The sequence below is a fragment of the Natator depressus genome, chromosome 2 (genome assembly GCF_965152275.1).
Source record: "Natator depressus isolate rNatDep1 chromosome 2, rNatDep2.hap1, whole genome shotgun sequence".
Lineage (NCBI taxonomy): Eukaryota > Metazoa > Chordata > Testudines > Cheloniidae > Natator > Natator depressus.
Genome location: NC_134235.1, coordinates 205693387 through 205717442, shown reverse-complemented (window position 1 = coordinate 205717442; position 24056 = coordinate 205693387). Strand labels below are relative to the sequence as shown.

The 24056-nt window shown below is 40.6% G+C and overlaps 1 protein-coding gene across 1 annotated transcript in view; it reads left to right on the top strand.

Annotated features, from left to right (window-relative positions):
- Nucleotides 1–24056, top strand: part of DNAH11 (dynein axonemal heavy chain 11) — a 276304-nt gene that overhangs the window by 6771 nt on the left and 245477 nt on the right. The window contains 5 exon segments of the mRNA XM_074945797.1: nt 4989–5185; nt 8248–8437; nt 10209–10308; nt 17717–17928; nt 23574–23807. Coding sequence (XP_074801898.1) covers nt 4989–5185; nt 8248–8437; nt 10209–10308; nt 17717–17928; nt 23574–23807 — 933 coding nt within the window.

Sequence of the window (24056 nt, the reverse complement as noted above, 5' to 3'; positions counted from 1 at the left end):
CCAAGGGAGATTAGTGTCAAGAGAGAGCTGCCGGGAGGCTCTTCTGTGAGAGAACCCTGCCGATGGTGGTGATGGGCCAACAAGGCCAGCCAGGAAGGAGGATTGGGGAGACCTTCTCCTAAAGGAAGAGGGAGCTTTGATCTCAGGGATTGGGATATGGATCCTGAACTTCAGAAAAGCAGACTTTGACTCCCTCAGGGAACTGATGGGCAGGATCCCCTGGGAGGCTAATATGACGGGAGAAAGGAGTCCAGGAGAGCTGGCTGTATTTTAAAGAAGCCTTACTGAGGGCATAGGAACAAACCATCCCAATGTGTAGAAAGAATAGCAAATATGGCAGGCGACCAGCTTGCCTTAACAGAGAACTTTTCGGTGAGCTTAAACACAAAAAGGAAGCTTACAAGAAGTGGAAACTTGGACAGATGGCTTGGGAGGAGTATAAAAATATTACTCGATCATAGAGGGGTGTAAACAGGAAGGCCAAAGCACAATTGGAGTTGCAGCTAGCAAGGGATGTGAAGGGTAACAAGAAGGGTTTCTACAAATATGTTAGCAACAAGAAGGTGGTCAGGGAAAGTGTGGGACCCTTACTGAATGGGGACGGCAACCTTGTGACAGATGATATGGAAAAAGCTGAAGCGCTCAATGCTTTCTTTTGCCTCAGTCTTCACAGATGAGGTCAGCTCCCAGACAGCAGCACAGTACGGGGAGGAGGTGAGCAGCCCTCAGTGGTGACAGAACAGGTTAAGGACTATTTAGAAAAGCTGGACATGCAAGTCCATGGGGCCGGATCTAATGCATCTGAGAATGCTGAGGGAGTTGGCTGATGTGATTGCAGAGCCGTTGGCCATTATCTTTGAAAACTCGTTGCAACTGGGGGAGGTCCCGGACAATTGGAAAAAGGCAAATATAGTGCCCATCTTTTTAAAAAAGGGAAGAAGGAGAATCCAGGGAACTACAGACCAGTCAGCCTCACCTCAGTCCCTGGAAAAATCAGGGAGCAGGTCCTCAAGGTCCTCAAGTGCATGTTGAAGCACTTGGAGGAGAGGAACATGATCAGGAACAGTCAACATGGATTCACCCAGGGCAAGTCATGCCTGACCAACCTGTTTGCTTTCTATGATGAAATAACTGGCTCTCAGGATATGGGGAAAGCAGTGGACATGATATACCTTGACTTTAGCAAAGTTTTTGATATGGTCTCCCACAGTATTCTTGCCAGCAAGTTAAAAAAGTATGGATTGGATGAATGGACTATAGGGTGGATAGAAAGCTGGCTAGATTGTCAGGCTCAACAGGTAGTGATCAACAGCTCGATGTCTAGTTGGAAGCTGGTATTGAGCAAAGTGCCCCAGGTGTCCGTGCTGGGGCCAGTTTTGTTCAAGATCTTCATTAATGATCTGGATGGTGGGATGGATTGCACCCTCAGCAAGTTCGCAGATGATACTAAACTGAGGGGAGAAGTAGATACACTGAAGAGTAGGGATAGGGTGACCTAGACAAATTGGAGGACTGGGCCAAAAGAAATCTGAGTCCTGCACTTAAGATGGAAGAATCCCATGCACTGCTACTGGCTGGGGACTGACTGGCTAAGTGGCAGTTCTGCAGAAAAGGACCTGGGGATTACAGTGGATGAGAAGCTGGATATCAGTCAACAGTGTGCCCTTGTTGCCAAAAAGGCTAATGGCATATTGGGCTGCATTAGTAGGAGCATTGGCAGCGGATTGAGGGAAGTGATTATTCCCCTCTATTTGGCACTGGTGAGGCCACATCTGGAGTACTGCGTCCAGTTTTGGGCCCCCCACGACAGAAAGGATGTGGACAAATTGGAGAGAGTTCAGCGGAGGGCAAAGAAAATGGTTAGAGAGCTCGGGCACATGACTTACGAGGGGAGGCTGATGGAACTGGGCTTATTTAGTCTGCATGAGAGAAGAGTGAGGGGGGATTTGATAGCAGCCTTCAACTACCTGGATGGGGGTTCCAAAGAGGATGGAGCTAGACAGTTCTCAGTAGTGGCAGATGACAGAACAAGGAGCAATGGTTTCAAGTTGCAGTCGGAGAGGTCTAGGTTGGATATTAATTTTTATTTGTTTGTTTATTTCACTAGGAGGGTGGTGAAGCACTGGAATGGGTTACCTGGGGAGGTGGTGGAAGCTCCATCTTTAGAGGTTTTAAAGGGCCACCTTGACAAAGCCCTGGCTGGAATGATTTAGTTGGGTTTGATCCTGCTTTGAGCAGGGGGTTAGACTAGATGACCTCCTGAGGTCTCTTCCAACCCTAATCTTCTATGATTCTATTATTAGGATTCCTTGGGGAAGGTCTCCCTAGAGAGAGGCCCAAAGGTTGGAATGGGACTGGCAGAGCTTCTCTGCTCAGAGGGAGCTAGGGCCTTGTCTACAATGCAGAATTAAGTTGACATTGACAACCATATGCTGCTTTAATTACATTGGCTGTGCAAGTCCACACAATGCTCCTTGTGTTCGCAGAGTGCATCCACAGTCGATCCTCTTGCATCAACAGAGAGTTGCATTGTGGGTAGCTATCCAAACCAATGGTAAATGGAAAGCCCTAAGAGAAGGAGGGTCTTGAGCCAGAGGAATTCTATTCATTTTTGTAAGGATTTAATAAATTAGATCCCAAGTGGAAGAATGCTAGTTAATAAACACAAACAAACCCACTCCCGGGTGCATGAGAGCCCTGAAGATTCAAGGAGGCTGTGTGGTAGTAGAAACTCTACCTTACCTGGCTTGTCTTTTCACCCACACAGGAAGTTCACTGTTATGCAGAAGCAGTTGGAACTGCATCACAGAGTAAAGAGGATCTTTTTCTTTTCGCTTTTCTTTTCTCTTCTTTGCTTTTTTTAATGCTGTTTATTAACAGATCCATTCATTGATAACAGAAATCTTATAAAACTTGTTTTACAACTTAAATAGAGAGAAACTTAGTATATACACAATTATAAATTGGCCTTGTAGAAAGGGTTTCTCCCATCCTTCATTTAAGAACTTTCTTTGAATACTATCAGGTTTGATGATGGGTGACAGTCCTCTTTCAGTAAACTCCAAGAAGTTCCACCAGATTTCTAAGTAGTTATCATTTTAAGAGGATCTCTTTCATGTACCAGAGGACCACAAAAACAATGAGGAGTCTGGTGGCCCTCTGCCATGAGGAGAGGCTGGTGGAACAGACTAACAGATTTATTTGGGCATAAGCTTTCATGGGTAAAAAACCCACTTCTTCAATTTTCCCTCTCTTGGTATTGACACTTCCTCATCAATTATTGGGAGTGGATAACATCCACCTTGACTAAATTGGCCTTCAACATTGGTTCTACACTTGTAACTCCCTTCTGTTCATGTGCCAATATATATTTATGTCTGTATCTGTAATTTTCACTCCATGCATCTGAAGAAGTAGATTTTTTTTAATCCATGAAAGCTTATGCCCAAATAAATCTGTTAGTCTTTAAGGTGCCACCAGACTCCTTGTAGTTTTTGTGGACACAGACTAACACGGCTACCCCTCTGATACTGAGGACCACAGTGATTACTGAACACCAAAGAGGAGACTGAGGTGCAGTGATTGCAGTGCCATTTTGTGGGGTGGCATGATCTGGGGATGCTTTGTGCCACATCCTCTCTTAACATGCACTTTACCATGATGCCTATAGAACACTACAGAACAACTGACCGTAGAAAGGCAGGTGAGGAGTTCAGGCCACTATTGATCTGTTCATCTGTCTCTAACAAAACAACTAGAATCAAGGTTTATAACTACAAATTTTGCACTCAGTCTTCACAAAAACATGATTATACTGTATCACTGTTTTCCCTGTCCTTCACCATTTATTTCACCTCCCTGTTTTAAACTAATACCCCTAATCCTACAAGGAGTCCTGCACAGGTAGAAGTCAGTGGGGCTCTGTATGAGCTGTTTGTAGCATTCGAGCCTAAGATGGTGAGCTCATTGTTTGTTTGTTTTTATGGCTGTACAATATTGAGCCTAATGGGGCCCTAACCTGACTGGGATCTATGTGTACTAAAAATAATCCTCAAAAAGGTCCCTATGTGACATTGGTATGCAGATTTAATTTACCTATTCATGGTTTAGACCTGATTCATAAAAGCACGTAAGCAGGAGTTATGTTCTACCCACATTTGGCAAAGTGCTTAAGCACATGCTTAATTGTAAACTTAACTTAAAGTTAAGCATGTGCTTAAGTGCTTCAAAAGTACAGTGATATGCACTATAGAAAATGTAGCTAGGAGTTAGGGAATGTTTGTTTATATGAAGGAATTAAAGGCTTTATAAATAAATGTTTTGAATATGCAATATTCAGTCACAGACAAAACTACACATTTGCATTAATGGAAAAAATATTTTTACAAAGGCTTATTATTGAAGGGTATTTTTATTCTAAGATTATTCTAAATATGATGTTGAACCTGACCAGAAATTAAATTATATTTCGGGATTACTCGTTTGTTTGTTTTTTGTTTTTTTTGTTGTTTATTAAACCAAGGCACTTGAGGACTGGGATGTTGATGATGATTTTGTGCCCTCTGATGGGAGAGGTTGGATACGGAGACTTGGCTATTTATTTCTCTCCCTCCTTTTTTTTTTTTTTTTTTTTTGTGGGGAAAAGGTGGAGGAGAAATAACAAAAATAGTATAATTCATGGTTTCTGAAAAAGAGCCTCAATGTTGGGGCTCAGTTGATTTGTGGAGAGTGTAAATACATATTCTTTTTGTGTACAACACAATTAGAATAGGTTTGTACACATGTATATCAGCAGAAAAATATATATTAAAAATCAAAAAGTTGACTTTGATTTAAGTAATCCTTTGTTTCTGATGTATGCTGTAGTTTAGTTTTGGTGTGTATTTGTTCCACTCAGGATTTAAAGAAGCAGTATGTTGTGAAATACTCTTGAAAAACTTCAAACATTTAACTGATTTGTAACCCCTCTTTCCCTGCTCTGTCTCTAGGTTTTAGTGCCTGTTCTTTCCAATAAGAAAAACCATGGATCCTGGCCACATTTTATTTCACAAGACATGGAACATCATGTGGAAATTATGAAAAATAAGGTGCATGTTATGAAGGGAATGATGTCAGGAAGAATCCTTCTTCCCATTCCAACAGTTGCAGCGAAGGCTGACTTGCATCAGATGTGCACTGAAAATAAGTAAGAAACACAACACATACAATACAGCAAAGAGCAACTGCACCTGATGGTCTTTCAGCCACAAAAATTTAAACTGCTATTGGTTGCATTAGTTAAATAAATGTATCAGTAAATGTTAAAAATATCCCTTTTGATATTAAACTTGGAATATTAATGATATTGAATTTGGAACACTTTGGTTATAAGATCACTCCCATGAACATTTTAAAGAGTGCCCCAAATTATGGCTGTTGCCTCAAAATGCCAAAAGAGATTTTTACAAAATAACTAAACATTGAAATTGCTCTCTGGTATATGAGAGGCTACATAGCATATATCCTCAAGGGCTTCTAGTTGTGGCCAGTTAACTGCTAGAGCAAGGCAGTTGTTTGTGTATTCACCAGAACCTCTACATGAAATTATAGCCTCATAGCATGAAATATGACTAGTTGTGTGTGGTTTTTTTTTTTTTTTTTTTTTTTGGGATGAAATTTTTGAATGTACTGCCAATAGCTACTACTTCCTCTCTGTGGCTCAGATCCAACAGAGCGCTTGCATACAAGTTTAACTTCAATCACATGAATAATCTTATTGCCTTCAATGGAACTATTCAAGTGCTTTAAAAGTTAAGCAGGTGCTTAAGTGCTCTGCTGGATTGCAGCCTATTGTCTCGCTCCCCTTCCAGGTTCCCCTATCTCTTTTCCAATTACTATGTATTTCCCTTTCACTCTTAGTGCTCTTCATTCATAGAATCACAGAATCATAGAATATCAGGGTTGGAAGGGACCCCAGAAGGTCATCTAGTCCAACCCCCTGCTCGAAGCAGGACCAATTCCCAGTTAAATTCAACATGACTTCAATGGCTGTTTCAATGGGAGCAACAGTGATTGGTTGAATGTCCTAATTTGAAGGGGTGGTGTCATGTACAAGGATTAAGAGGGGTTTAATTTTTAAGACTGCTTTTCATGGAATTATTTATATATAGTGCCTGGATTTGAGGACAGTAACAGTAAAATACTGTTTGAGGGAGGGAAAAATATTTAAATGGTGATGTAACCACTGAGAAGAATTATTGCACAACAGATCTAATTTTTGTATCCCTTGGGCAATATTTTACAATGCTACTGTTTGAAATACTAGATGCTATTTGTTTTATTACTCAATTGTTTATTACATAAAAGTACATGTGTTGTTTTAAAGGGATGTGTGTGCTACATTGCTCAGGTTTTCTTTTGTTTTATACACTGAGTTTCTTAGAAATCACAATATGTGCACTGATTTATTCTCTAATATTTAGCAGCCATAATGCTAAATTTTAGCCCACCTGTTGCTGTTTCAACCAGAGTTAAGAAAATAGAAAAATGTGATATAATGGTGCCTTTTGTCATCACTTACCTGAATCTTTCTGATGTTAATTGGAGGGACTGAAATATGGGACCAGATTCTTGGCTGGTTTAAAATTGAGCTCCACTGCCGTCAATGAAGCTATGACAGTTTACACCAGCTGAGGGTCTGGCCCCTGATCTAATATTTAGACACGGTGCTTGTTAAATTCTGGAAGATGTATATTTAGAAGTCCAGGAAACTCCGTCCTTTTTGATATCATCCTTTAAGCAGGTAGTGGTCATTGCAGTTTCAATAAACAATATTAAAGCACCATAAATTTACATGGCAATGACACATTCCAGCCCCAAAGAGCTTACAATTTAAATAAGACAAACACATGACAAGAGTTCAGGACAGGTTGTCTGCACAGATTATTGATGAGGGATTGCTCAGAGGGGTAGGATTTATTCTTATTATTGTAATGTGTAGGGCCTAGGGGCCTCAATCAGGTTCGAAGCCCCGCTGTGCTAGGTGGGGAGAGAAGAGTGAGGAACAGAGGGAGTGTTCCAGCAGCATGACATAAGCATGAAGCCAAAAATGGGAAAACAAGCTGCAGAGTGGAGTAAGGGGTGAAAGGACTCTGAAGGAGAATGGAGAGAAATTAGATTAAATTGTGTGTGGGAGGGCAAGATTATATAGAGCCTTGCAGGTGAGGACAATCTTCTTGAATTTAACGTAATAAGAGATAGCAAGACAACAGGAGCAGTGTGGTGTGAGAAGGGCAGTGGGAGAAGATGACTTCATGCAGGCATTTTAGACACAGAAGAGGACAGGGGAGGTGAGAGCCAGGGGTCCCAGACAGAAAGGAGAAAGTTAGGGCTTATCTACACACAAACCTGCACTGAAATAACTAAATATGTTTAAATTCACAACTCTTGTTAATAATCGCTTTTTAACCGCTTATATGACATTGAAGTAAAAGCTTTAATTTTTAATGAAGAATATCCACACACAGACTTGCACTGAAACAACAAAAGCTGTGAATTTTTAAACTAATTTAGTTATTTCTGCACAAGATTGTACGTAGACCAGCTGATGTCTCCTAGTCAGAGATAGGTGCACACCTTAATATTCTGTAAATATAATTCACTTCAGCTTTGCTTGCATCCTTCCTTGTCTTTGTGGGCCCTGAACTGTATGTTATAGCAAACAAACTAACAGGCTGGAATGTTACTAGAAAGAGTGCATGTCAGGAAATGTTAAAGAACATGCATAGGAAGTGAATTTTGAACTAATAAATGTTGAATATTTGGACTGGAAACCTGATTGTAACTACTTATCCAGTCAAGAAATGGGAACAGTATCATGTGACTTGGGACCAGTAAACTAAGCAACAAAACTTTGATTTTGAATACTGAACACTCACAAACAAAGAATTATTCATGGGGAGTACTTGGCCAATAGCTTTGAACAGTGTATAGAGCTGAGGAAAATTGTAGTCTGTTTACTGACAGTCAAACTCTTATTCTTTCCTCATAAATCAGTCCTTTCGGCTTGCTGATCACTTAATTGTAGTGGTTTGAATATATCTTTCTGCTAATGTGTTGGCCAGTACCAGACTCAGTATTCTAGGTGTTAACACTAAAGTGTTTGTGATAAAGTGTAAAGAGATGGACAAGGACATCTGTTGCCAGACCACTGCCCTTGAACACCACCTGTAATTCAGCAAAACGCTGAATTTTTTTTCTGTTTTTCAGACAATATCCATATGCTAGGGCAGTGCTACATGCAGTTGAATCTATGGTTATTAAATGGTCGCATCAGATACATGACATACTAAGAGAGGATTCTGTTCAACCTCTTCTGCAAGGCCTCCATTCGGATCCCCAAATTGAGCTCAACTTCTGGAAGACAAGAAAAGATAATTTGTTGTGCATATATGATCAAGTACGTGTTTTCAGATATTTGGCAGATATTGAGGGAAGCCCTCTATGCTTGTCATCTTTTTGCATGCAAAATGAGCCACTGTTTTCAGTGTTTCAAATAACCTACATAGAAGATGGGCACACCTGAAGATCTGGATTTCTGATTAAACTGGCTTCATAGATATGCCCAAACAAAATGGAGTTAAGGAGGTGTGATGGTGTAAATAACAGAGTGATAGTTAGTGATTAAGGACTACATGGCAGTGGGGAACTGTCTGGATCCCTTAATTGTTCATTTCTAAATTATCTAACGTGTGTGTGTGTGTGTGTGTGTGGTCAAGAAAGCATAATTTTTTGTGGTGGTTAGGCAGACTCCACTGAAACATACCTTCAAGCTAAATTCATTAAGTGAGCTTTTTGTTTGGAATCACCCTTTTTATTTGGTTGGGTTAAAAAAAAAAGTTTAAAAGAGGTGGTTGCGTAAGATCTGGAGGCGGGGAAATGCATTCCAGCATTTCCATGCCCCTGAGTCCCCAGCATCCCGCTCTGTCTTCCCCGTTCCTTTTATGCCCTACCTCCCCCAAGATCAGCTTCCTCCATGCTCTTTGAAAATAATAATAATAAATTGGGAGGCGGTAGCATAGGTGGGGGGGGGTGTCCACAGGCAACTTTCTGAACCCACAGCTTCTTTTAGCCAATCCTTTAAAAAAACAAACCACTTAGTGATTTATCATCAACCCTTTCTACTAGGAAAAAACTTTAATAAATATGCTTTATCTCCCTTGCATTTGTTCCCCATCCCTCCAATTCATGTTTAGCCTTTCCCCTCCTCAGTATCTTTCCTATGTACCGTAAATCTTACTATGCCTCTTCCAGTCTATATCTTTGCACTCTCCCCACCCAAAATAATACCACCGAAATAAAAAGATACAAATAGGCATTTTCCCTCACAGGTAAAGTAAAATAAAATTTGGAGTTCTTAGGCCAAGCCATTTGAGAGACATATGAAGAGCCAGAAAATAATAAGGAAAAAACTGTTAAAACTTGAATGACAAAGAAAAAATTGAAATATCCTGGTTGACCCTGTGCAGGAGATTTAACTACGCGTGTTCCATTAATTTTAAGATACGTATAGCTAACTTCCCTGTGCTGATTTGAAAATCTCAGTCTGGAGCTTTAGAAATCTTTTCCTATGTCTCTGCCCCAGAAAATGCTACATAAGGGGAAAGATTTCTTTCTGAAGAAATTGGGCTTGAAAATCAGGCCTATAATGGGAAAGTAGATTCAACCTTAGCTATGGAATGGAGGCTGCTGCTTCAGAATACGGACTTGTTAAATTGGATATTACAAATCCTCCAGCTGTGTCTTATTAAAACATTGTGCAGCTATCAAGATTTACATTTTAAATATGAAATATTGCTTGGAGGTGGAAAACATGTTGTTACCATCCTCTTTTTAATTCTGTATTTCCACTATACTGGAGCACTGCTAATAACCAGGATAAATTGGATAAACATTATTAGCATAGAGAGCCTGACCCATTACCCACGGAAGTCAATGGGAGTTTTTCCATTGATTTCTATGGCCATTGGATCAGGCCCAATATGCATATACCTGTTTTGGAATTGTGGTTTTTTTTTTTTTAATAAATGCTTTGGCTGAAATCCTGACTCCATTGAAGTTGGTAGTAAAACTTTTGATTTCACTCTCTATATCCAGATAGACAACCTACTCCACTTTGTGACAGACGTTCTTAAATTTCGTATTTACTGAAAAAATTTGTTTGATTCTAGCTTCAGTCTCCTGTTGTTCAAAAAATGGTTAAGATCTTAAAAGCCAAGGAGAGCAGCTATTATCCTACTTCTCAGAACATTTTGAAGGACGTAGAAAATGGTAAGGGTAGCTTGAATGAAATTTATATTTTGTCTACTTTTATATGTTTGTTTATAGAATAATCTATAATACTGTAATATGCTACTGCTAAGCTGATTCTGTGCCGGAGGAGCATGTACACGTTAAATCAAACTGCTTTGTATTTAGACTTCACTCATTATTTACTTTTATAAAGTTTATGTAGATACTTTTCCTTCCATAAAAGTCATGGAGAGATATAGTAGTAATTAAATTAGTGTGTGTGTTTCTAAACATTATTTTGAGTCTTCACATGTACTATATCTGTTGGTATGGGGACTTTATTGCTAATAGGAATGACTGTGCAGTTAGTATATTAGCCAAATATTCCTTTATCATTAGTTTGTATTTCAAATACATCAAATGAAATATCAATGAAATATAATAAATGGCACTATAAGAGTAGAAGGCATTTATCTTGTGATTTGTTAGTTTAGTAAGCAATAATATTTAACTCTTACATAATACTTATTAGTAATGCTCAAAGTACTTTACAATGGAGGTAAATATTGTTAGCCCCATTTTACAGACAAGAAAATGAGACTAAAGGAGGTGAAGTGACTTGCTCAAGGTCATCCAGTAGCCAAGTGGCTGAGCTGGGATTAGAATCCAGGTCTCATGCGACCCAGTCCGTGCTCTCCACTAGGTCATACTGTCCCAGTTCAGCCTCGCATCCCTGTTAAGCAGGTAAATTATGCTCGTTTTATGAATGGGTCTCTTTCTCTCTTGTATGCAGATGTCAGCGCTTGATGTCCAGGTTCCACAACCAGATACGTTCTGTATCAAAGGAGGTTAGGTGTTGTAAACTGCCCTCTAGATGCTACTCTTCCACCACATGACTTATTATCTGCTATGCCGCTCCACAGTCAGTGTAGGGAGGATAGCAGGCCGAGCCAATGCATGGTTGCAGCACTTCTGTTTGAGCCAGAGGGTAGCCTATTAAGCCTGATCTAGAATATAAGAACAGCCATACTGGGTCAGACCAAAGGTCCATCAAGCCCCGTATCCTGTCTTTTGACAGTGGCCAATGGCAGCTGCCCCAAAGGGAATGAACAGACAGGTTATCAAGTGATCCATGCCCTGTCACCCAATCCCAGCTTCTGGCAAAGAGAGGCTAGGGACGCCATTCCTGCCCATCCAGGCTAATAGCTGTTGATGGACCTATCCTCCATGAATCTATCTAGCTCCCTTTTGAACCCCATTATAGTACTGGCCTTCACAACACCCTCTGGCAAGGAGTTTGAGGTTGACAGTGCATTGCGTGAAAAAAATACTTTCTTGCATTTATTTTAAACCTGCTACCTATTTTCATTTGGTGGCCCCTTGTTCTTGTATTGTGAAAAGGAGTAAATAACACTTCTATATTTGCTTTCTCTATACCACTCATGATTTTATAGACCTCAATCATATCCCCCCCTTAGTCACTTCTTTTCCAAGCTGAAAAGTCCCAGTCTTATTAATCTCTCCTCCTGTTCTATACCCTTAATAATTTTGGTTGCCCATTTCTGAACCTTTTCCAATTCCAATATACCTTTTCTGAGGTGGGGCGACCACATCTGCACACAGTATTCAAGGTCTGGGCGTACCACAGATTTATATAGAGGCAATGATATTTTGTATCTTATCTATCCCTTTCTTGATTCTCAACATTCTGGTCACTTTTTTGACTGCTACTGCACACTGAGTGGATGATTTCAGAGAACTATCCCCAGTGACTCCAAGATCTTTCTTGAGTGGTAACAGCTAATTTAGACCGCATCATTGTATATGTATAGTTAGGATTATGTTTTCCAATGTGCATTACTTTGGATTTGTCAATATTAAATTTCATCTGCCATTTTGTTGCTCAGTCACCCAGTTTTGTGAGTCCTTTTGTATCGCTTCGCGGTCTGCCTGGGACTTATCTTGAGTAGTCTAGGATCTTTGATCAAGGGGACAAGGAGACAGGTACAGCAATGAGCTCCTGAATTTACTTATCGATGCTTCCACACTGTAAAGACGTAGTTTTCATCTCCCTAGCAGTGCTGGCTTTCCATGCATGCTAAAGGGCCAGTAGTACTCTTGTCCTGGAGTGTGTCAACTGCTGTAGCAAAGGGATGTCGAGAGATCAGCCATGGTGTCACATCCCAGACCACAGAAATAGGATTCCTCCCCTGAAAACAAGCAGACTTTTGAGTTGGCTCAGAGTGTTGTTCTCTGTCTGAGAATGAGGCATCAATCAACAAGAGACGTAATAGGCTGGTTCATCTGTCACTGCTCTCCAGGCAGACATAACAGTAATGGCATCTTGTCGAAGATCTGGCAGAGCTGTGTTTACTAGTACATGCAAATTGAAGGTTTGTGTATAGTTCAAACAGCCACTTAATATAATACAAGTGGTTGAATTCAACTCCATGTTCACAAGTTGAGTGTGATAGCTGTACCCCCAGACGGCAGAGCAGTATTCTGCTGGAGCAAACACCAACGCCAGTAGAGATGTATGAAGGACCAAAGAGTCTGTACCCCAGGAGGTTCCTCACAGTTTTCATATCAAGGCAGCATGGGAAGAGAACTTCATTTTCAGGTGTTGCAGGTAAGGCCAGTATGTCATGCTATGTTTGAGTTTTACTCCCAGGTATGTGACAACTAAATGGAATGGCAGTGGCTGTTCTTGGATCTGAATCTAGATGGGTTTATTAGCAAGAAGATTTCTTTTAGCTGTTCGTTACTGAGGTTCTGACTGTATTCCTTGTAGGCTGATGTGGTTCACCCAAGGTATGATTAACAACCGAAGCTTCATCCTGCAAGTTGGGGAGAGAGTCAGTCACTTTAACAAGGGTCAGTTTTGGCTCCCTTTTTGTTCAATATATACACATATGACCTTTTTGAAATGCAGCCCAAGAAGTATGTGTATGCTGATATCTATATTGCTGACACTGGAAACAACTTCCACAAGATTGAAGGGAATCTCAGCCAAGACATGGATACTTTGACCACTTACTTCCAGCAATGGAGACTAATTCTCAATGAAACCAAGAAAGGGGCAACTGAAACAAGAAAAAGCAGTGATAATTTTCATAGCATCGGCATGGCTGGGACAGGTGTTCCCAACCCTGATTCATCTGGTGACATGTCCACCTCTGCATGTCCTCTAATGACTGACCTCCTGACCTAGGAGTCAGACTCCATAACGCTCCCCAATATATCATCCCTGCACCTCAAGGCCTGGCTCCTCGATGGTTCTTGGGCCTACAGCAGGAGCATTCTCCCAAAGTCCAGCTGGTTCTTTTAAATAGCAGGAAACTTACCACATATAGGACTTGCCTACAGAAGTGGAAGCACTTCAAACACTATATCTCCTACTATTTTTCCCCTGGCATCCATCCTCGACTACTTATTAAACATGAAATCTATGGGACTGTCCCTGAGCTCAAGTTTTATTTAGATGCCATCATGGCATTCCATTCACCAGTAGAAGGCTTTGTCAGGCTTCACATATCCTATGACAGCAAGATCCCTTAAGGGCCTCCTTAACTGGTTCCCTTCAGTGTAGGATAATGTCATATCCTAGGACCTCAATTTAGTGCTTAATATGTAAGGAGACCCTCCCTTCAAGCCTGATCACTACTCAATCTGTCCTTCAAGATATCGTTCCTTGTGGCAATCACATTGGCCAGAAGGGTAGGGGAACTGAGAGTCCTCAGGGCTGACCCACAACATATGGTGGTGTGTTGTATCTGGACAAAGTTACATTGTATCCCCACCCTCACTTCCTCTCTAAAGTCTGAGTTCCACATCAATCAGGACATTCAACTGCTGATATTTTATCCCAAGTCCTGCTTGTGCAGAGAAGAGACCAGTCTCTGTACACAGGATGTAAGACAAGCTGTGGCTTTCTACCTTCACCATACTCAGCCCTTCAGAGTTTCAGAGGGACCCTCTGGCGGCAGCCTCCCTGCCCTCTTTCGCTCCCCTTGTTCACCTCTCCTCCCTGGGCTGCTTCTCCTTTGGCCCGCTTGCACCTTGTGGGCCCTTCTATCGGGGCCTGCAGCCTGGCGGGTATTGGGCTGGAGCTCTCCTCAGCTCCCCCAAGCCTGCCCAGCACTGCGCTGTCCAGGGTGCTGGTCGTCTTCACTCAGGGACAGGCCTGCTCCCTTCCTGGGTAGCCTTTATATAGAGCCTAGCCTAGCTCTGATTGGCTTTCTAACAGGCCCTCCCTGATTGGCTGCCACCTTGCGCAGCCTCTCTGGCCTGTTGTAGCCCAATCTGGCATTGGGGTGGGGCACCCCCCCCCACCACAGAAGATATGAGAAAAGGTAAACATCATACTCGGAGACAAAGAACTAGAACGAAGTGGAAAAATTTGTGTACCTTGGAGGACTGGTATCGAAGAATGGGAATTGTGAAGACGACATAAGAGAATTGGACTAGATGCTACTGCATTCAGAAGACTGCAACATCTGGAAGTCTAAATACATTCTTATAAAAACAGAAATCAGCGTACATGAGAACTGTCATGCAGATACTACTGTACCGGGAGGAATGCTGGAGTATGAGGAAGGCCTATGAATGAAAAGTTTTGACTGCAGACATGAACTGGCTGAGGGGAATACTGAGAATTTCAAGACTGCAAAAGATAAAAAATGAAGAGATAAGAAAATAGCCAGGGCAAGAAATAAGGCTGTTACAGAAGATTCAAGAAAGATTGCTGTGATGGTTTGGATATATGTCAAGAAAGCACCCGGAAAGGATACCATACAAGGCGATATGTACCAGAGTGCAAGGAACTAGAAATAGAGGAAGATCAAGGATGTGTTGGATAGAGGACACAGTTAAGAATGACAGAACAAAGAAGTTTAAAGAAGATCAAAGCTGTGTAGCTGGTACAAGATGATAAGTGGTCAACGACTGCAGTTGGCCCCGTCATCGCTGTTGAGCTGACAGATGTGAATCAAAGGAAAAGAGTAGATCCTTCATTTTTACAGCCTGACTTTCTATGATATCATTTGTACCTGACGAGACAGGAGTTGCTGGAATACCTTCTCTGATGCAGGATCCCATCCCATATTGCCTATGACGAAGCTGAGATACAACAGCAAAGCTAGGAATTGATAGTTAAGTGTCCGTGGTAGAGTGTGTCCCCTGAAGCAAGGTGACATGTGCTTCATGTTCTAGGGCTGACTGAAGGAGGATGTCCCTCTTGGCTGCTGAGGTTCCCTCAGTTTTGAGCTGCAGCATCAGGTGAACTGACTCCAAGCTAAGGTTTGTGACTCTGGCCTGGAAGAGGATCCCATTTGGAGAACCACTCCTTTGGGCTGTATTTGTCTGTCTTTCACTTTTTTTACAACAAGAACTTGAACTCCAATTTTTCATTTTATCTACTTTAGCTTCCTTTTTCACTACTAACATGTAGGTTTGCTCCTCTTTGCTTTTTATGACTGTAACAATAGCACTTCCCATAGGCACCAACTCTGTGGGTGCTCTGGGGCTGGAGCACCCACAGGGGGGAAAAAATGGTGGGTGTTGATCACCCACTGGCAGACCCCCTATCAACTCCTCCTTCCTCCCTGGGGAAGGGGGGAGGAGCAAGAACATGGTGCGCTCAGGGTGGCAGCAGAATGGGGTGGGAAAAGGCAGGGTGCGGGTGGGGACTTGGGTGGAGTGGGGCGGGGACTGGGGCAGAGCCAGGGATCGAACACCCCCCGGCACATTGGAAAGTCGGCGCCTGTGGCACTTACCCAGAACTCAGTTCTGGGTCATGCGGTTTTTCCCTTTGGGTATCTGTGACCAGTGGTGAATATAGTGTGACAGCCTGCCTACAGTATTTATTTTAACAGTTGGAACAAAATGTCAGAGAGAAACTATTTTAAAACAACCAACAGTCCACATACACGTCTATCTTACCTGAAGTCTTTCCAGCCCCTGATAGTAACCTAGGCAGGCTTAACCTCTTCAGAAACCCGAGTGGTATGTAGGGTATATCTACTCTTCCAGTTGAAGGTGTAAATTCCAGGTTGAGGAGATGTATCCGCACTAGCTCTGTTGAGCTAGTGCAGTGAAAATAGAGTGTAGCTGTGTCGGCATGAGCGATGGGAGGGACTAGCTGCCCTGAGTATATTATAGTATCTTGGATGGGTATGTATTTGGGGCAGCTACGCTCTTTTTTGTATACCCACACTACCTCTGATAGAGCCAGTACATCTCCTCATGCTGGAATTGACAATTTGAGTGTGAAGTGTCAACATGGCATCCTTAGGCTGGCTCCCCTGAACACTTCCCCCATCTCTTAACAGTCCCTTTTTTAAACTGCTGTAGTCCTTTTGGTCTTTGGTTTGTGCAAGCCTTTTCCTGTCATGGCATTGTCTCAAAACGTCCTTCAAATGTTTGGGATGAAGTGGCTTAACTTCCCTCACAGCCCCTTATTACATTAACCCAATATTTTCGTACGCTATCCCAATAACTAGGTCAACATTCAGTATTCATACATTATTATAGAGCAGCTCCTACTCCATCACATAGTGTGTCACTCAATGGGCTCTACTCTGGTGAAAATATCCTCAGCAGTTCTTATCCCATTGAGGTTTCACAGACCTCTGGACTACAAGGTCACAGAGGCCTTTCCCTGTATTAAAGGACTGCTTATGTGACTGCCAAAGCTTGCTCCCTTTTCAAAGATAGTCACAGATCCTACCAGTTGGGCTCATGAGAAAGATGTTGGTGTGGCATGTTGTGTCCCTTAATATCTTAATGCAAAGGGGATAGGAAGGGAGACTTTCTTGACTGTCTAATTTTGCTGATATAGACAGCAACACACAAACACACTGCTCTTTGAGCATGGTTTGGAAACATGCTGCTTCTCCAGCAAATACAATTTTTAAAGAAGACTACAGGCCTCTGACTTGTCCCTCTTGCTATCATGAGAACTTGTTGGAATTGCACATGCCTATTACTTAAAATGTAGGTCTGCAGTAACTTCTGCATCACTCCAAGCTGGTTGGCTGAGGCAGGGGGAACAAACAGACAGAAAAGAAAGAGTTGTGATGCACAGATCCCTAACTCCCAGCAGTAGAGCTGGTGAACAGGGAGTTGTCTGAGCCTTGTGCTGTGTGGTCGAGCTTCTATACCTTCACCACAATACAGTCTCATGCCCCAGAAACCTACATATATTTCTCCCTGGGTAAGGACTGTTGTCATTTTATATATGTGTGGGGAAAAATTAAAATTATGATTAAATTTACAAAGTTAATCTCCTCTATTGACTGTGATAAACCTTCTTCTAATTTTTACAGTTAATGCATTGAAAATATTTTCCTTTTAGACTAGAATAATTTTTCATTCCTCAGTGTAAACAAGCTGATTTAGAAACAATCATATCTGAAGTTTTAGCATTTTTCTTTTTTTCTTTTTACAGCACTTATGGAAGCCCAAGATATTGAGCTGTACCTGAGACCCCTGAGAAGACACATTCAGTTTCTTAAGGAGACAGAATTCCCCAAGATCCAGGCTTTAATTCCCCCTTTGTTTCACACCATCTGCCTGATCTGGAGTCACTCCCAGTTTTACAGCGTGCCTGCACGAATAATAGTTCTACTTCAAGAGTTCTGCAATCTGTTCATTGACCAGGTAGCTCAAAATATAAATCATAAACTATGTGTATCTAATAAATAAGGGCCAGTCAATAAGTAGTATGCTAATAACAAAAGAGAATGAATTTAGTGTGTGTTAGTTTTTTCTAATAAATAGTTGTCAAGGTTCCTTCCCCACTCTGAATTCTAGGGTACAGATGTGGGGACCTGCATGAAAAAACCCCTAAGCTTATTTTTGCCAGCTTAGGTTAAAACTTCCCCAAGGTACAAACTATATTTTCCTTTTTCCCTTGGACTTTATTGCTGCCACCACCAAGCGTCTAACAGATAGATAGATATATAACCGGGAAAGAGCCCACTTGGAAACGTCTTTCCCCCCAGAATTCTCCCCAAACCCTACACCCCCTTTCCTGGGGAAGGCTTGATAAAAATCCTCACCAATTTGCATAGGTGAGCACAGACCCAAACCCTTGGATCTTAAGAACAATGAAAAAAGCAATCAGGTTCTTAGAAGAAGAATTTTAATAGAAGAAAAAGTAAAAGAATCACCTCCGTAAAATCAGGATGGTAAATACCTTACAGGGTAATCAGATTCAAAACATAGAGAATCCCTCTAGGCAAAACCTTAAGTTACAAAAAGACACAAAAACAGGAATATCCATTCCATTCAGCACAGCTATTTTATCAGCCATTTAAACAAAACCGAATCTAACGCATATTTAGCTAGATTACTTACTAAGTTCTAAGACTCCATTCCTTTTCTGTTCCCGGCAAAAGCATCACACACACAGAGAGAACCTTTGTTGGTCATTTTGGTCAGGTGCCAGCGAGGTTATCCTAGCTTCTTAACCCTTTACAGGTGAAAGGGTTTTTCCTCTGGCCAGGAGGGATTTTAAAGGTGTTTACCCTTCCCTTTATTTTTATGACAATAGCACAATTAGAAGATTAATCATGTTTCCACAGAGATCTCAAATTACCATTTTGCTACTAAACCTGCAGCACAGCCAAATAATTAGAACTATCTGTGCTGCCATTTCATAAGTTCTTTGCTTAAAAAATGCAATAATCTCTGCATAAAGAAGAAAAAATATTCTTCAAAAATTATGCGGTGCTCAGCAAGTTGTTTCTTCTGTTGCCAGGTGGGTCTAATGTCTCTTTTCTTAGTTATCATTACACCCGCTATTTGCTTTAGCAAATTGCAAACATGTGATAAAAGCTACTCAGATCAAGAAAATATGGAAATGGCAAGCAAATTGTCAGTGAGTGACTTTGAAATGCTGCATTTTCTATACTCCCACAATTAATAAACCCTCCCTATTTAGCAGGGAAAGTCCCAATAATGTAAAACATACTGGCCTTTCCCACTTTTCCATTCAAACATCTCTCCTAGTCTAACATATTTCAGTGGAGCTAAGCCATGTGTTCATAGTGGTAACTTTTAAATGTAGCCATTTCCTGAGGTCCAGTGTTGTGGACACTGTTCTTCTGGCCAAGCAAATACGGCCAGGACTCCCTTAAACAGTCAACAGCATTTGTTAATTGGCCAAAAAAGTCACCTTTGAGAAACACAAGAGAAACTGACACTCCCTAGCCTACTTCAGAGCATGGGTGCACAGCTGCCACAGCATTCTAAGCTCCTGCTGGCCAGGGAATGAGAAATGAAGGAACTGATTTTCCTTTCACACTGGGCATTACTCCTGATTTATGCCACAAAGACAGAGACTTGTCAGAGTTCTTGCTGAACAGGGAGCAGGACCACTAGGAGGCAGCTTTGGGAGGACCGAATGTACTGTTGCTGCGGCAATATTTGGATTTCATGTTTGCAGTGGAATTGTAGTGGTGCTCGGCTTTTCTCAGGAAAAAAATGGTGTGAGCACCTGTACCCCAGAAGAAAATATATAGTTATTTTTGTGAATGCAAGATGTGGTACCAGCGAGACAGAAGGTAACAGTGGTTGCTGTGCCAGTATGCAGTCATGTAGCCAAGCCTTTGGAAGAGAATTGGGCTCCAGAAATCTACTTTGTCTCCCACATTAAACAACACTATGCTACTGAGCATTCCCTGTCTATTTTTATTTATAGATTAGGTTTTTCAGTGGCCTGTCCCCATTTTGTCATGCCTTCATTTTTCCATGCCATCTTCTTCCCTGCTACTATGTTTATGCTGGATTCTGGAAGGCTGAGTTACAAAGTTTGAATGTTCATGTTTCCATTGAAGCTTTCCTGAATGCTCTAGATTTCCTGCAGTGACTATTATTACATTCTCCCTTTTTTATTCTGTATTTACAGAGTAATTAATCTAGTCTTACTATTGTTACCAACATGTTTTTTAAAATAAAAAACATATGCTAAAGGCCACAGAAATAAAAAACATAAGCAGAGGCCACAGAAACCACAGTATATATGAATGCTCCAAACATAGAAGACAGATTCTATTTTAAAAGGGGAACTGTTAGTAGACTAGTGTTAATGATGTAGGTGTGATTCTGTTTTACTTCTTAATTCTGATCTCTGACAGAATGGGCAGCAACACTTGGAACCAATTAGAAGTAATGCTGACTACTTGAAAGGAAACCTCAAAGAATATATGGCCACTTCTATGCTGGCTGCAAAGTAGAGGCATGGAGAGTTGTGGAGTTAAATAATGAAAAATAACTGGGGGTTGGAGTATAATGTGTTCTCTGTTTGGGAGAGAGGAGCAGTGAGGGAAAAATAAAAGTGAGATAGCAGCAGAGCCGGGTTTTTCCCAGTCTGTTGTGTGGGTAACTTCTCATTTGAAATATACAAATTTAATACATTCCGTTCTTAGATCTGATATAACAACCATTAATTAAAAGTTTGCATCAAATTGGAATAAGCCTGACCAGGTAAAAACAATAATGCTTTACTCTTATATATAGAAAGAGAATTTTCATCCAAAGCTGTTAGTTCTCTTAACAGATGTCAGCTGCATCATTTTTGCAACACCCCAGTTGTCGTTATAATCCCCATTTTACCATTGTGGAAACTGAGTGCCCAAAGTGGTACTGAAACTTATGGGTCAGTGGTAGGTCTGTGGATCTGTGTAGGTATTGGATTGTTTTTTGACAGTAGGACCCAGTCTCCTGTCTAACTGTGAGACCACTGTCTCCTGGTACTGTTTTACAGCAGTCCCATCTATTTTTTTTTTTTTTTTTAATTCAGGACTGGGTGTCCAAATATCAGGGTTATTTCCAAACTCTGTCACTGACTCAATTTGTGATGTTGAGCTGCTTTATTGACCACTCTGTGCTTCAGTTTTATTATCTGTAAAATAGAGATCCTAATACTTGCATACCTCACAGGGATGTTGTGAGACTTAATTCATTAATGCTTGTGAAGCACTTTGAAGTAATCTGATGGAAGGAGCTATTGAAGTACAAATTATTATTATTTATTATTATTTTATTTATTTTAACAGTATATTTGCTTACACAAAAGGTAGATATTTTTACCATGCACTGATCCTATATTACTCAAGTCAACTGAAAGTCAAAATGGGCTTCTGTCTCTGTATTTAAAATGTTTTTATCTAGTTATTTCATGCAATACTTTAGCCATTAAAGGAGTTAGTAATAATATATTTACTGTGTTATTAATTAATTGTACCGTACCAGTTTTAGTAGAGTAATGCTAATAATTAAATACTTTTTCAGGGGCTTTGAATGTAACCATACACAGTTATGTAATAACCTCAAGAGACTAAATATATTTGCTATCTGCCTAGTGAAGCCTTGATTAGATTGTTTGTACTGAATGGTTCACTAGAGCAAAGTACTTAATATGAAAATAGACAATGAGAATAAACAGTCATATACAGGAATGCTGTCTATAAGATAGTTAAACTTAGCTATGTTTTGTTGAAAAAGCCAGTAAATTTGTAAAAAGAGCCTCATCTCATATTTAATACTCAGACAAAACTCTGATTCATTTCAGTGGGGCATTTTGAGAATAACTTTAAATGTAATAGAAATCCCATTGGTAAAGGCTTAGTCCAGGTCACTATTGTAATGAGCAAAATAGATAAGCAACCTTTGTGTTAGGCTACAATTTTGTTAAATTATTTCTTAGATTCTTTGGAAATTGCTTTCTATTTCACAAAGAAAGTTTTTCGCCTTGCAATTTTTGCTGTTAAAGAAAAGTTCAACTATAGATAATTACATGATTTGCTTAATTTCTTATTTAAAAATATTTATAGTTAGAAATCTACTATCTTGAAACCTTTGTAACTCTATCCGGAGTCTATATGCAAAATTATTACAAAAGCTATGTTAGAATGTTACGGTTGCAAAGTCAAGCCTTGAAAAGTTAGGAAATATCAGAATTAAGGTTGCTCGTGCAACCTTTGTGTGTTTGTGCTATGACACCCTTTAATTACATGATCATTAACTATTTTGTGCACAGTTGGAACTTTGGGTTGGAGGAGTTCTGGGTTCAATTTAGTCTTGAGGGGAGTGTTCTCTAGTGGTTAGACCCTGCTGCTCCCTCCGCACCCAGCCTGTCCCTCTCTCTCTCTGCTCCTGTCCCCTGACCTATTCCTGTTCTCCCTTCTCTTATCCCTTTTCCTGCCTCTGCTGCTCTGCTTCTCAACCCTCTGCATTTGAGTCAGGATACCTTCCTCCTTCTCCAAAGGCTCTACTGAGCATGTGCAAATGGCAATTTTCCAAGGTTTATAATTTGGTCAGATTTGGCTGCATTCTCCGGGAGAAAACAAAAGACAACTTGGTGACTTCCGTTGCCAAATTTCAGGTCCCTGCTCTAAAGAACAGAAGTGCTAGAGCATCTCAATGAAACACTTGTAAGAATTTTTTAACATGAATAAAACAATGTCTTTATTTCACACTTAGAAATGGCAGAACCTTTTTTTGCAGAACTTGAAGAAATGAATAAACATTCAGTCTGAGCCTGATATGGAAAGCTTCATCTTGAACAATTAAAGTTTTGTACAGTTAGAAGTAGCAGGGTCTAATAATGGGAAGTGTTGGGCAACATGATTATTGGTGGTGCTGCCAGATCCACCTATAATAAAACAGTTCCTATGACACAGGTATTTCTTGTTTTCATTTTGAATAGCTAAAGAGTCCATGAATGAGCCTCCTCTTTTTTTTTATTTTTTAAAAATAAAGTCCAGTAACTTACAAAATAAAAAAGTCATACCAGTCTCAGGCTGGCAGTTCTAACAGTATGTGTAATAAAGATTTAGAGAGCTAAAATAGGAATTTAGCAATAAACAGATAAACCCGTCTCTAACACTAAGTAATATTTTCCCCAAGTGTTGCCGATCTGTTTTAGTTTGTGTTTTTTTCCCCCCACTATGAACAAACCACTGCACTGTCACTGTGTACAAAGATAGCACACCAGGGCTGGCTTGATTCCATGGGTTACATGACAAATTTGACATTTGAGGACGTGATATGCTGCAGCAAATATTGATTTTTAAAACCTGTTTTTGTTTCAATCATCTTAAACGTAACTTGGGAAAACTGACAAGCTAGAATTTTTAGGCCTAACAATTTTTAATTATTAATATATTAATATATAAATATTATAATTTAAATATTGTTAGCACTTGTATAGAGGGCAAGTGTCTTTTTGACTGAAGTTATGGCTAGCTTTGATAAGCAGTGACTTTTTTGTTCTTCCCCTTTCTTTTTTTAAATTCTAGGCTAGATCATACCTCTCCCCACAAGATCTTTTGAAAGGAGAAATTGAAGAAACATTGGAACATGTGCAAATAGCTGTACATACCTTAAGGAGCTTTAAGAATTTCTTCTTTAGCCACAGAGAGAAGTTGGCAAGTTACTTCACCAATGGCATGGAATTTAAACCATGGGATTTCCAAACTAATATGGTCTTTGCCAGATTTGACCTATTTCTCAACCGTGTAGTGAAAATTGAGGTATTGCTTACAATTTGCAGTTATATTTATCCATTTTTCAAGCAGCGTAGATTATCTGAGAATGCCTGCACCACATCTGAAGCAGGGGGGACAGTGTCCGGGCTTGCTGGAGGAAGGTAGCAGTGCTTTGAGTGGGGTGCGGGGGGGGGGGGGGAGTTCAAAAACGGCAGCAAAAAGGTGGGTGGGGGTCAGCTTGGCACACTGACTCATCCCATGGGAATGTAGGGCAAAAGATTGAAAAGGTGCAAG